At 41.6% G+C, this 14,728-nt stretch overlaps 1 protein-coding gene across 4 annotated transcripts in view; it reads left to right on the top strand.

Moving 5' to 3' along the window:
- The window catches only part of hspa12a (heat shock protein 12A), a 61,104-nt gene extending 51,580 nt beyond the window's left edge, over positions 1 to 9,524 (top strand). For all 4 annotated transcript variants that reach the window (XM_041947882.1, XM_041947881.1, XM_041947883.1 and 1 more), the window contains 2 exons: positions 3,148 to 3,251; positions 4,397 to 9,524. In XM_041947882.1, the coding sequence (XP_041803816.1) occupies positions 3,148 to 3,251; positions 4,397 to 5,028 (736 nt within the window). In that variant the 3' untranslated portion in view covers positions 5,029 to 9,524. The remainder of the gene's footprint in view (positions 1 to 3,147; positions 3,252 to 4,396) is intronic.
- The last annotated feature ends 5,204 nt before the right edge of the window (positions 9,525 to 14,728 follow it).

Here is a 14,728-nt window from a genome sequence, read left to right as displayed (position 1 = left end):
GGAAAAAAGTTCTCCACCCCTGAAGTCGAGTGTCTCACAGTTGATCCAGATGTTGTAAAGTGGCTCCTGGATGCCATTCAAGGCCCAGCACCACTTTCGAGGAAACTTTTTATTTCTTAACCTCCTAAATTGATAAATGAACAAAGTATTAGAACTCAGTGGTAGACAAGGCTGTATTAATGGTGATATAACTTTTCACTATCAGCCATTATAGTCCTATAACAGCTGACTCCAGGGATCACCATGGAGTCTAGATTTTAATGGCCCTGTTTCATGTCTGTGTGGATTTTCATAATCCTACATTGATGGCCATTAAAATATATTTATGTGGCTGAAACTGAAGCCCTCACTGGCCCCTAGGCTCCTCTGACGCCTAGCTGGAAATACTCAGTCAGTCTCATTGCGATGAGAAGCCTTGGGAGGGGCCGACATTAACGTGATCACACATGCACTTCCATGCACATGTGCACATACTGTGCAGGAATCACACACATGGGATCAAAGCAGATGGATAGTATGGATTGTTTCAGGATTTATTACTCGGCAGACAGACGGCATTCAGGCATAGAGAGATGTGCTTGTAGGCCTCAAGAGACAGAACCGAAGGAGAAGGAGCCCACAAATTGATGGCAGTGGTCCATACTGAGCCCAGGCTGTCACTGGTCTCTGTTCTGGTTTTCCAGCAGAGGGACACAGTGGCTAGTCTGAAAATACCACAGTTCTCTTCATCTATCCACCAGATTCACTTTATGAATGCATTTTCAGCTCTGCAGCTGCACAATCATGCCTCATGCTCCATATCCTCTGTCATTGGCAGACCTGTCAACCCTGCCCTTTTTCCCAGCATTCTCCTGAATTTTATTTTTCTTTCCTGCTGTCCTCGCATTTAAATGTTTTCCCATAATTGCCCTGTCCAACAATAACCAAAAAATGGCTTTAAAGTTGAAGTGAGGCATATTGTGCGATCATATATATCAGTGCTTTTAATATTTGCTAACGTTTCTTGCAGCTTTGATGCTGATTTTCGTAAGGTCACACCTTATGTCTAGGGACATTGTTGTTATTTGTTCTGAGGAACTGCATGTTAATGACCACAAATGTGTTCTGTTCAACCTGGCTTTTCATTTAGACTCTCTGCCCAGAAAAGGAGTAAATAGCTTCCACTCTCTTTTAAATCACCTCTCAGCTGAAAAGGTATCTTCAGCTTTTGACCCAAGTGCAGTGTTGCCTCCTCATGCTAGTCGTCCACTCCGTCAATACACATTGCTCTTGGATGAAGTGCCTCATAGTGAAATGAGACTTCCGTCTGTCAGTTCATCTCTCTGGTTAATCTGTGATCCACCAAGCTCAACATCTTTCTTACAAAGACTATAACTGAGTTCAGCACAGTGGTTGAGGATGCACAGTCTGACGTAGTGGTGTCTTCTGATGTGTGGTGAATGCTTTGTTTTGGAGCTGTTGGATCTTAGCACAGCTGTTGATACTGTAGATAACAGCATCCGCTGCACCATACCACTCAGCATGGATTAGGCTCAGCCGCTCTCTTGTAAATTTTCTCTCTGGATTTGTCGCTGTTGTTGCATGTTACATTGCAGACACTTTGAAATGCGTTTCCGGTCAGAATGCAATACTACGTACTATGAACCACCATCCCACTCCCCTCCTCCATCACCATCTGGTACACTGCTGCTACTGCCAAGTACAAGGACATACACAAGGGCATGATATCTGCCAACCCTCCAGGGCCCGTAAGCCTCCAGGACCCTGAGGCGTGCTGTAAGATTGTGGCCAGCCCCTTCCATCCTGGACCAAACTTCCTGAGACTCTCCCCTCAGGCATGAGGCTGTGGTCCTGATGTGGTCCTGACCAAAACCTCATGCCATAAGAACAGTTTGTTCCTATCTGCAGCTAGCTTCATCGTGGGGCCCAGGAAACCCACTGACACTGGCTCTGACTTGATTGTCACTGATTACCCACATAACAGACTTAACGTTTAGAGCGTTCTTTGATACACTCTGATAATTTTTGGTCTGTCATTAAGTTGCTCAAGGAACTAATGGAGAGTGGACATTAATTATTGACAGCTGATATGATCTGCCACAGCCGACATTTGTCATTTTAACAGATAAAAGTGACCAAAACTGCAAGGCTGCTGTCTGAATGTGCACTGCTCTTTGCTGATGATAATTAGCAAAGTGCAGTGCTGCACCACCAGCAGGCTGAGGTGGACAATACACAGAAGAAAAGACAGAGGATCTGATGTTGATCAGCTTCATTTTATCCAATACTGGTCCATTAAAATATGGCTAAGACCGGCCATCTCTTATTTTCAGACTGATTCTGGAAGGCGTTGCATTCAAATGTTTACAGTGAAAAGTGAAAGAAATAGTTATTTAGAAAATAGTTTCAAGAATAAAAAAGGAGAGTTATAGAGAGAGTATTATCAAATACCTGCAAAACTAGTGACATTAGCCCTCTACATCAGCTGTAGCTGTATAAATGTTTGAATGATAATGAAACAAAGCTGAAACAGTGAGCGATTCACACATCCTGGTTAACATCAGTATGATGACATGAGCATGTTAGTCTGCTGATCTTAGTGTTTAGCTCAAAGCACCACTGTGCCTATAGACTCTTTGTCCTGTTGTTTGGCCTGTTTTTAATAGTCAGGTCCTTCAGATCTGCAGGATTTTTATCCCAATTGCAATAAACATTCTGTATCTGGACTAAAATAGTACTTACTTACCCATAATTGAATAGCATTGTGTTGTGATGTTTAGTGGAACAGTATTGTGATCAGATAAACATTGTGCCATTATTTTACTAAATTATGTTTAAGATTCTAAGGAAATTGAAACTGAAAACTACGTGAATAGTTTTTCCGATGTAATAGAAACATCGGAACACGGTTAATTGTGCTGAACATTTGATTTTATCCTATATTTGATTTGGCAGACCCCTGCATTATTGTGATATATATGTTACAATGAAATGTTACAAATCTTTCAATGTTTGTTGGCTCACTGGAATTCAAAACTCAGGCATGTAACCGACTTCCTCTCCTCTCTTCCTCTCCTCTCTTCCTCTCCTTTTTCCTCTCTTCTCTTCTTCTCCTTTGTTCCTCTCTTCCTCTCCTCTCCTCTCCAGTGTGGATTTTGTTAAATGGTCATCTCAGGGGATGCTGAGGATGAGTCCAGATGCTATGAATTCCCTCTTCAAGCCCACCATAGACCACATCATCCAGCATCTCAGTAAGCATACATCTCTCACCTTTGTAGTCAAACAAGTCTAGTAATAAATGGTGTTTGTTCCTGAAATTGCCAGTTTTTGTCTTGTGATAAATCTACAGAAAACAACTGCCACACAACTCGTAAGATTGAGCTTGTAATCATTGTGTCTTCACTCTTAAGTAACTTACATAAGAATATATATCATACACCACATACCATATAATGTACTCACTTGTACAGTCGCAAGTGACTGTCATTATTAACAATCTTAATTGGGTCTAACACTTATTTAAAACATTAAGCAATATTTGTTTTCTTCGTGTTGCTGTTTTGCTCAGTTTTCTTAAGGATAGGGTTGGTCTCTCCCTTGAACTATCCACCCTACATTATTCATAGCTTTCCTAACCACAGGAAAGTAGGTCACATTACTTAAGCATGGATCGGTCTGCTTGGATTCTAATTGGTTCGCTCAGGTTGTAAACCATGTTTGTGACTTGTTTGACTTTCCTTTATAAGGACAGTAACACGAAAGCAAGTAAAAGACAACAAATGAGAGATGTCGCCTCATTTACTCGCAGAAGTAAGAAAAAGTCGATTTTTTTAAAGTACTCTAAACTTATATTCTGAATTATTTTGGTGACAGTTTAAGAAAACAAACCATTTTAATACAGCTTGGATCTTATTTTTCCCGTCACTTCAGTCGGTAATGATAGCCATGTACCCAGCAAGTTCATCTCACTGCCTGCTTTTTTGCTATATTGTCAGAAAACAAATAAAAGAAAACAAATAAAATCCAGCCTGAAATTACAAGGCTTCAAAGAGTAACTGCACCCAGTCTAATTAGTTTGCTTGCCCTGCCAACTAGTGGTGACAACATGCTTTTTCCACACTCTGCAGCTGTGATGTAGCATGGCACCACACTCTGCAGCTGTGATGTAGCATGGCACCACAGGCTGCAGCTGGGTGTGGTCACAAGGACAACAAACTACACCTGACCACATTCAGCTGTACTGCCAGACAGTCACACCATCCTACAGTAACTGTCACACTTGAAATTTACACCAGGGCATCTATGAATGGCAAAAACTAAATAACATCACTAAGAGCATCATTGTGTATTCGCTCCATCCTGGTTTCTTCATTGAGATTCTGTTTTTCTCCACCAGCTGAGCTGTTCGAGAAGCCGGAGGTGAGCGACATTAAGTTCCTGTTCTTAGTGGGAGGTTTTGCTGAATCTCCCCTGCTGCAGCAGGCTGTCCAGAATATGCTCCAGGGCCGTAGCCGCATCATCATACCCCATGATGTTGGCCTGACCATTCTGAAAGGTGCTGTGCTGTTCGGCCTGGACCCCAGCATCATTAAAGTCCGCCGCTCGCCCCTCACATACGGGGTGGGTGTCCTCAATCGCTTCGTGGAGGGCAAGCACCCTCCAGAGAAGCTGCTGGTGAAGGACGGCACACGCTGGTGCACCGACGTGTTTGACACCTTCATTGCCGCCGACCAGTCTGTGGCACTGGGTGAGATGGTGAAGCGGAGCTACACACCAGCTAAGCCCTCCCAGCAGGTTATCGTCATCCACGTCTACTGCTCCGAGAAGGAGAGCGCGGGCTTCATCAGCGAACCCGGCGTCAGGAAGTGTGGGACACTTCGCTTGGATGTGAGCGGGACAGAAAGCACAGCACCACGACGCGAGATCCAGACGCTCATGCAGTTTGGTGACACTGAGATCCGGGCCATGGCAGTGGATGTGTCCACCGGGCGCACTGTTAAAGCTAGCATTGACTTCCTCAGCCATTAAGAAGGGAATGAGAGATCTAATGTTAGAAAATAGTCCTAAGCAATGGAGATGGAAACATACAGCTTACACACATACACACACACACACACATACAACAAGCTGGGGATATTTACTGGAAAGTGGTTAATGCTAATGAATCCCAAGGCTCGGTCGCTCTCTGTTTAAGTGTGGGTGGAAGACAGTTTGAATAAAAATGATAAGCTTCTCCTCAAACCCAGGCTGACATTCAATTGTAGAATAAATGTTACTACAAGGAAAAAGACAGTCTGGATGAGTTCAGTGTGTTCTAGGTCCGTCACTTCACTCCGCCCCTGTTCTTTTTGAGGAGCTCCGTAGTGTTCACACACTCATAACAAACCCATCTACCCGGTGCTGAGGCGACAGCTTTGTCGAGGCAGGTTTAAGAGCTCCTGACAGGAACGGTAAAAGCTTATCCACCGCTGATGTTTGATCACTTCTCAGCCTTGATCAATGCATCTCTACACGCTTCACTTTCTTTAATGTTTTCTGTTAGATTACAAAAGGTCATTGCATATGTGTGCACTACAAAACATTTTGTGTGATAAAAGTATAAAAAAGGTCATAATGCCATGTCATCAAGCTTTGTTGGAAGGTCTTAATACTGTTCATGCTGAAAACGTAGATCAGCTCCATCTCAGTACACTTCTGAGGCCCGAGGCACTTCTTGCACGATTCAGCCCTTAAACATAATATAAACTATTAACATGTCACACTGCTGCCGGCTGTTTTCCAAAGCATACCGTTTTATTTTAGACTGATTTTCTACTGTCAGAAAGCTATTATTAACAGTAATGCACTGCAGTGAGCGTGCATTCATCTTAGTTTTAAGTTATGTAATCATTGCATAGTCATGCCCAAATGTCTAAAAGAGCCAAATCCTAAAGATACAAGGCCAATAAGGCTAAAGCTTACAAGCTTTTAAGCTTGTTCATAATGAGTAACTATTGGCCTAACAAGCTCCGTCTGGCTGTGGTTAACATTGCAGCTACAGATATGAGGAAGACTGCGGGGCAGTGAAACAACATCCACATATTATCACCTTATAACGCTGATATGGTTAACAAGATAGCAAACTCACTATTCACATCCAGGAGACACTAAAAAACTTTTGCGTTTATTTTTAAGTCATGTTTGTATCCAGCAGATGAAGTCCAACATTCACTTTCCGTTCACTGTTTTGGTCTCTACCATCTCCTGAAGAAAATGCTTGATGCTGATGAGGTTACCGACTTAAATATCAATACATGTTACCAAATGACCGTCCATTTTTTCAGTACTCTGGAGTACTGCAGTGTAACAGTCGGAACCATAAATGTACTGATATACAACCCTACGTGGATGATAGGAAGTCAGTCTAAAAGCTGATGTCATGCCCTGGAGAATGTCCGGCAATAAAGTGTATCTGATCTTAAATAAATAGGCCACATCAAGCAAAACCGCTTTAAGATCCACAGTTAAAACCTGAATCCAAGAATGTGAAACATGCTGCAGGCTGAATCTGAAAAGCAAATACAACCATCAAATGCGCTTTATTGTTGCCTTTAATTGTTTATGCTTCTGATTATTACACGTGGACAAAATGCCACTTGCCCACTTGAATATTTTGAATACAGGTGTGATAAACAATGAAGTTTATTTCTGTAAATACAGTATTTAAATATTGTACAGATTTTTAGCATTGTTTCAGCAGCTTTAGAGCCAACGGTGTGTGTGTGTGTGTGTGTGTGTGTGTGTGTGTGCGTGTGTGTGCGTGTCTGGGAGCGTGCATGCATGCCTGTGTGTGTGTGTGTGTGCATGTGTGCTTTCACATGGACATCCTCAACAGTGTTTTCTCACTAGCCATAGCATGAGAGGCGAGGCAGGTTTGACTGCTGTCTTCCTTCAAAGTGAGAGATTGTATGTGTCACCTGTTACTCTTTTTTCTTTTCTTTTTTTTTTTTTGCAATCATAAAAGAAACTTGAATACCTCCGTCCTTAAAAAACTGTTTGTTTTGAAGTGGTCGCAGTATCTGAATGTGTCCAGCCCCCTTTTCCATCCCGCCTGTTCTGTAGGGATTTCATAATGATTTCTTACAGATACATTTACATACATAAGGAATATTGAGACAATGTGTTCATCCTACTGCAGAGAACTTGAGCCATTGAATGCATCAGAAATTGTTGTTTGTGTGTTAAAGACTGAGACATAGTCAGCAATAATCATTCAAGTAAAGAGCCACCTTTCCAGATGATTATGACAGGTTGACGTTCTATAGTCTTAATTAACAGAGTGCCTAGAATGAATAAAATGTGATGTCACCTATCCCGTCAGAACATGCAGTGCATTCCTAGGCCCTCCTAACTATATACGTACCTTCATATGTGTACTGAAAGAGTGAATTCAGGAGTAAGCGCTGAGCATTGCGCGGATTCATTTCCACAGCTAATGTTGAACATGTTCAACAAAACTTCACAGGTTCACTTAAAGGGGCATTACCATGAGATAATCAGCCCTGGTAGGCAAGCAGGAGAAACTGCAACAACTTTGGTAGAAGAAATCTCTCGTCCTCCATCCAGCTGGTGGATGTACTGACCACATCGTGCACTGGGCACGTTTGGGTTTTGCTCACTTAATCCCTTGAGAAATGCTCAGTTGGTGTTACTTCTCATTTAACAGCAGTTGTACAGAACTGGAAGGTGCGGCAGCAGATATGATAGCTGTGGGCTCTGTTCCTTCAACACTGTCAATCAGCACTGTAAAAGCAGTTTGCTATAGTTCAACAGTGGAAATTCTTGTGTGAAGGTCACAGTGTACTTCAAAAAAGCTCTGTCCCAGAACTCTATGTCTTGTTGTTGTTGGTCTTTGTAGTGTCAATGCAGTGCAATAATTGTACTGTCAGGGAACAGTCTTGGCTGACCGTCCCTCCCAGAAGTCCTTCATGGTGTGACCGAAATAGTTGCAACGCTATTAAACACTGTGTAAAGTGGGCATGATTGTCGGATTTTCTGTTTCGAAAAAAAAAATGCTTTTAGACAATCCGACAAGCGCTTAGTTTTAAGCATACTGAGGCCGTCAGAGTTCACCAAAGTTGAATTCAGCGCAAAAGCACTGCGCAGATGTACTTTGCCTCCATGAGTGACTGCACTGATTCCATAAAAATGTTGCTGTCGTCAGTGCTGGCGTGACCCAGCCGATACACCTGCGTCAGGGCATCCTGCTGTGGCCCTTACAGTGGGATACTTCCAGTTCATCCTAACAAAACTCAACAAGGCAGATGTTGTTTACAAGACTTTCCACAAGTCTCTAAGCTAGCTGATTAGCGTGAAGCTAGACATGAAACGTCCTTCACAGAAGCAGCACGTCAGAGCGTTGATACTGGAAGAACAATAAACCTTCTGTAAGTCATTAGCTTGTTTGGCTCCAAAAAAAAAAAAAAAAGGCCAAGTAATTGTAGAGTCATTGGTGTTGATCAACAACCCTCACAGGCATATTAGGAATTTTGTGCTGTAGTGTTTCCAGGATCTTGATACGTTAATAATAAGATCTTGCAGCCAGTTTTTAAAGCCATTTTCTTCTTTATTTGAACTGTGAATCAAGGCTCGCCTCGCTTTTCAGTGTCAGTGTACAAAGTCGCACAAGTTGCTGTCTTCGGCACTCTTTCTGCAATGCATGTTTCGCATGTGTCACATAGGAATGACTAAACAAGAGCAAGCAACAAACAGCAAGCTGATTGCCATTGCTAATACACAAAGTCAAGGTTTGCCACAAACGACGGAGATGAGGAAGATGATGGTAGTGTTTTCTGGAATAAACTGTGTGCTCCGCAGCCTTTGGCTGGGCGGTGTGTACTACCCTGCTGCTTTCTGAGCTGACGGACTTGATATAAATGCTTGTAACTGATGGCAGCTCATAACTACCACAGCAGGGCGGCACTTCACATACTTTACTGATAACTGACCTAATAACCTTTTATTCCCGCTACACACTTCTGTACTCACAAAGGATGGATATCAAATGGAAGAATTTACTAACACCATGTTTCTGTTGTTTCCTTGGTTAGATTAGGCTAATTAAAATGTATTTTGTGCAGCCTTGAGTATTATGTGATGCACAGGATGCTGTTATGTAGCAGCTTTATACTTAAAGCAATGATAAAACTATATGAAGACATGTTTAGCTGACATATTTTCGGCGTGAGGCAGCATTTGATCAGATTTATGGTCATTCGGTGGGGTTGATTTGATCGTCTAGCAAGCTTGCATCTTGTACAAGTACCTGCTTAACAATATCTAAAGTATACAATAATTAAGAAACTTTTACAGCTAAAATGATTGAGCTTGTAGTTAGGATAATATCAGCAACACAACGTACACTTTGTTCTTTTAGTTCATTATTGATGATGCAAAGGAGTTTTGTTAATGTTTTTTTTTTATATTGAGTTAATTAAACGTCTTCTCTTGCAGTTTTCACACAGTAATGAGTGTATTTTGATCAATGCCAGGTATTCACTGTCACCAATAAAATGTATGTGTATTTCAAAGAACATTCCTTGTGTAGTGTTTTCTCCCTCGTTTATCATAATTTACCGATTTTGGTGAGGAAGGATTTCAGGAAGAGGATTTTACAAATACTGTGGTCATGACTCCAAATGCCACAAAATTCACAGGAAATAACGACACTATAAAATGTATGCAATCATTTTTTAATCAATTAACTGTAACTGTATTTAACAGTTACAACTGTTCAGTTATATTGCATAAATTCATGGTACAACATGAAGGTATATGTCCTGTGAAAACCATGTATCTCCAAAATGTTTTTATGAAAAACAGTACTGTTTTCAGCTTTGTGACATAACGATTTTCTAATAATCCACTGGGTGTGTAAATGGTTTATTTAGCCAAAGAAGTGGGACAATTTTCATTCAAAATCACCAAATTCGTGGTTTGACTGATCAGTGACTCTGCACACTTCCAGGAATGAAGAAATAATGAGTCCTTTGTTTGCTGTCACAAAAGTTATCATATATTTAGTGTAAACATACCAGACAAAATATACACCAGTGTAGAAACTCCCCTGAGGTACCCAAACCATAAAACCACTGAGGTTCCTGAGAAAATACAGACATGATCTCAGTGTCCGCAGTAGAAGCTGGCTCTGCTTACATGAATCATTTCTACATTTAATGGAAATAAAATGAAAATAAAAAATGAAAACAGAAAAGACGGTGTTCTGTTTTTGTTGAGATGGTTTTTGTTGGGATGATGGATCCTGTCATATGAAATTCCACACAAAAAAAACATGCGTTCTTTAGTCCTGGATTACACGATCATTCAATTTTAACATCAGGGCTCTTAGAGGAGAGCCGTGGACTAGATCAGGGTCTGACGTGTGGACAGGTGGAGGAGTCTCTGTGAGGCAACACTGCCACCAAGTGGAGTCAGTGAGGTGTGCGGTTCAGATTTAACAGTACATGAAACATTACACTGGCACTGGAGAGCAGTGTGGAAAAAAAGACAAGGGATTTATTTTTCTGCATAGAATTCCCATGTTTTTGTTGAATTTGTGATAAAATGATTTGTGTAACTGCTCATAAGATGGAAGGCTATAGGCAGTGTATAAAGACGTAAAAAAGGTACTACAAAACAGCTGAATATGAAACATATCATATCATATCCACATCAGTGGAAGAAATGAAACTGTCTGAGGCAAAAGAAAAGTGCATCATGAACAGGCAGCAGTGCTGGTTGACACGACCTGGTCAACATTAAAATCTGCGAGCATGTTTGGGTGGAGCTAAAGCAGCAGAGGAGCAGGGATAGCAGAGGGTGATGCAGGCTTATCTGACCTGTTCAGTACAAACAGAGATGATCGTCTCACTGATCGTCTGGCCAGACTAGTTTTCCTTACCAGCCATCTTTCTCTGATGTTATAGTTTTCCGTAAGTCTAAGAATGAAATCTCTACATAATGATACACCTACAAATATTTCTAAATATCATATTTGTCAACTCAAATCATCTCGAAATGAATAAAGTGTCAAATACCTTGTAATTCATGAATGTCCGAGAGTGTCAGTGGACATGAGTTATAGTCTGCTGTGTCTGGTATCACTTTTGTAAGAAACTAGGCAGCCATAATGGTTGATCCATTATGTATTTATCAGTAGTGTGATCTTAGAGAATAAGAGCTTGCTGTCGCTAGCAAGAAATGTTTAATTTTGACGAACTTTTGGGTTTTAAAAAGTTCACATACACATTTTTTATCATTTTCATACCAGAAATAAATTTCAGAGTTCATTTCATCGATCTTGTTTGATATCCTTTCATGAGCCGTATTGAAAACTAACTCTAATTTTTTGTATACATCAGATGTGTAGGACAGGAGTAAGAAAACACTCGACAGCATGGCTAGAATAACTTCATCTCTACCATTTCAACACAACAGAACACAGAACGGCAATGATTTTTCCTCATTTTGTCAAGAACATCTTCTAAATAAATAGCAGCCTTGTTGCAACTTTGATCGTCACACAACTATTTTTACATTGGTAGCATTTGCATTAGTAGTTGTTGGCAGTGTATTAAAATTATTGATAGTAGTACGTCATATGTTACCAGCCAAATGAAGCCAAAGGCCTGCTTTAATGTTTTAGCTACAGCTGACAAGCTAATGATCGACCATGTGGAATCACAGGTACATTTCCTCTATTTTTCCTACCTGCTTGTTACATTAGACATAATTTTACATTACTGCTCGTCCCTTGTAGCCGTTACTGATGATGATTTCTGACATGTCTACAGAGAGATTTGTGACTTCGGTGCAAAGCCTGTAAAGAAAAAGCAGCTCTCTCTGTTGTTTCTGCTCTGTTTTGTATGTTACACTGGCTCCTATGCAAGAACAATTTTCCATGAAACACTATTTTTTGTTTTTTTGTTTTTTTTCTTTTACTTCCCCTCAAACACCCCCACCAGTGATTCGCCCAGTGGAATATGAAACTAAACACAGGCACTTATTCAGTAACCAGAATACATTTATGCACTGAGTGTATTATTCTTACAGAAGTGGTGGTAGAGAGCCACTCAACCTTTTACAGGGCAAGGTTGTTTTTAGCTTGGATGTGGTGTGTGTGTGTGTGGGGTTAGGGGAAGGGGACTGTGGAGACAGGGTGAGAGGGTTGGATAGGTGTGGCCGATTGTGGCCGATTTCCCTCAAATAGCTATGAAGTAGAGTAGTTGCTACGGCAATCTGGAGGGACCCAAACTCTCCAAGTGGCTCTTTAGTTGCCAGCTCAGCTGCCCTCCCACATACGCGCTCTCTCCCAGTTAATGGCGGGGTTCAGAGCTACATGACTAACCAATGAAATCATGGGACGATAACAGGGGGCTTGACACACTTTGTGCTTGTTGAAGCTTTACTTGGTTGAAAACAGACAGAATGTAAGTTCATTAGAATTTGTTTGTTTGAATTGAATATTTGTGTAACCTTCTTAAGTGTTCAGGTGTAAAGGTATGCCTGGACACTTAACATGCACACACCTCACCCACCCACTCACACACACACACACACACACACACACACACACACACACACACACACACACTCATGCTGGTGTTGACTGAATGAGGCAGACTGAGGGGCGCAATAGACTCCAAACAAAATGTGGTGTGTTCTCAGCACAACTGTTTAATGCTGCTCACGCTCGTCAGTTTGTGCATCAGCAGAAACAGACATCATTTACAGGTTCAACAAAACTACAAATTAACTTACAGCTATATTATAACTAACTTAACTCTAGGTAACTGGAGGTAAACAGGAAGGACACAAGTAAGTAAAAAGTGACCGTGCACAGCCATGATGCACAGATATTTGGATGGCGTGTTGGCTGATGACTGTTCCCACACACAGCAGCGTTAAAGGCCCTGCTGTGTAGGATGTGAAAATGCATTGGTTGACTCAGATGAGTGTCGGCATTAAAAAAGACACGTTGATTCTGTAAACAGTCCCTCCCTCCTCCTGCACTTATGTGAACATGTTTCTTCTTCACTCACATGTGTTTCAGCCCTGTCTAATCTCAAGGGTCTTGATACCCACACTATGAGTCCTGAGCACCAACGTGCACGTTCACGCACCGCCTCCGGAAAACGCCACCAGTCAGTTCACGCCCCTCAAACGTGATGCACACGTCAGTTGTTAGGTAATGCAACTGTTTCCTGTTTTATTTTGGCGGCTACTCTCCTCAGGTGTCGCGGTTTGTTTTGCTTCCTGTCTTTGTGTCCTTTCCTGCCTGTTTTCTGTGTCACCTGTGATTCATTAGGTCTCGAGCCTCTGGTGTTCCCTCTTTCAGCTTCCTGTGCTCGGTTGCTTGTGTTCCTCGTGCCATCCCAGTTACTTCTTGGTTCAGTTTTTGGATATCTCTTTAGTGGTCTCTTGGATTGGCCTCAGTCTGCTTCCTCAGTTATTGTTGCCTGCCTGTTTTGTGGACGGCAGTCAGCTTTATTTTTTTAAGCTTGCTTTTATTTCCTCAGCTTGCCTGCTTGTCCATTCCGGTTCAACCCTTTTTTTCCCTGTAGTCAACCCCCACACCAGAGTGTGACTATGACACACAAATCTCTAGGGAGTTTTGAAAGAGCACAGCTGAATATGGAATCATTCTATTGATAACAAACTTGTGTAAACAATGTTTCCTGAAGGTAACGTACAGCTGATATGACGAACAGTTGATGCCGCAGCAGTAAAAGAGACACACAAACATGAGCACTCCTCCAAAGAGCCACCCTGAACTTGACTTATTCATCTGTGTCAGGCTATGCATTCAGGCCACAAGCAGAAATGATCGCATTATTTCACCTTGTGGCTGGAGGCTGGAAAACACTTGGGACATACAGACACAAAATGCCACACAGATAGAAGCTGGATCACTGCTGTGAGCAGGGAGAGCCACCATGACTGACCAAACACGGAGGAACTGGCTACCATAAATTGGGAACGCTGAAAAACCCCTAAAACTCCAGGAAATCATGGCAAAGTAAACTGATTTATCGTGTCTGAATTCAGCGTAAACAGCACAGCAGCTATCTACTCAAACTGTTGAGAATCAGCACAGAACAGCTTCAGCACAAAAAAGTCAGCATCTGCTTTAAAAAGACTGTACTGACCCCTGTCTGACCCGTCTGCCTCTATTCAACCTCCCTCCCGCTCACTATAATAGATTCCTTTGTGTCCTCTTATATTACAGCTGAATCCATTTATTATGAAGGTCAGAAAATATAGTGGTTTCAAAATTTTTCATGGAGATTAAATAGACTGAGCCTTTCTCCATGTGGCAGCTTCAGGAAGACACTGGACAATTGAAATACCTAAAACCCCTTTGCAGGATGCTGTTTCTCTCTGCTCCTTTCAGCATTGTCTTTTATATTAAAACACAATGTAACTGTGTTGTGTCCTTGTTGTTGGACATTCATTCATGGACATTTCTTCCTTTTGCCTCAACAACAACAGACATTTGAATTCTTTACCTCTCTGTTCATGCAAATAGGTTTTTTTTTGTTTGGTTTTTTTTTTTGACAACAATGCAATATACCCAAAGGCCAGGGGTTAAGTTTGTTGTGCAAGCATTCCCCAGGAGAGCGCTTTTTCTCTTGCCACTTCCATCTATACCTCACTAATTCATGACCTGTCTGTAAATGATTTGTTCGTA

Source organism: Chelmon rostratus, chromosome 11 (genome assembly GCF_017976325.1).
Source record: "Chelmon rostratus isolate fCheRos1 chromosome 11, fCheRos1.pri, whole genome shotgun sequence".
NCBI classification, from domain to species: domain Eukaryota; kingdom Metazoa; phylum Chordata; class Actinopteri; order Chaetodontiformes; family Chaetodontidae; genus Chelmon; species Chelmon rostratus.
This window is presented reverse-complemented; position numbering and strand designations above follow the sequence as displayed.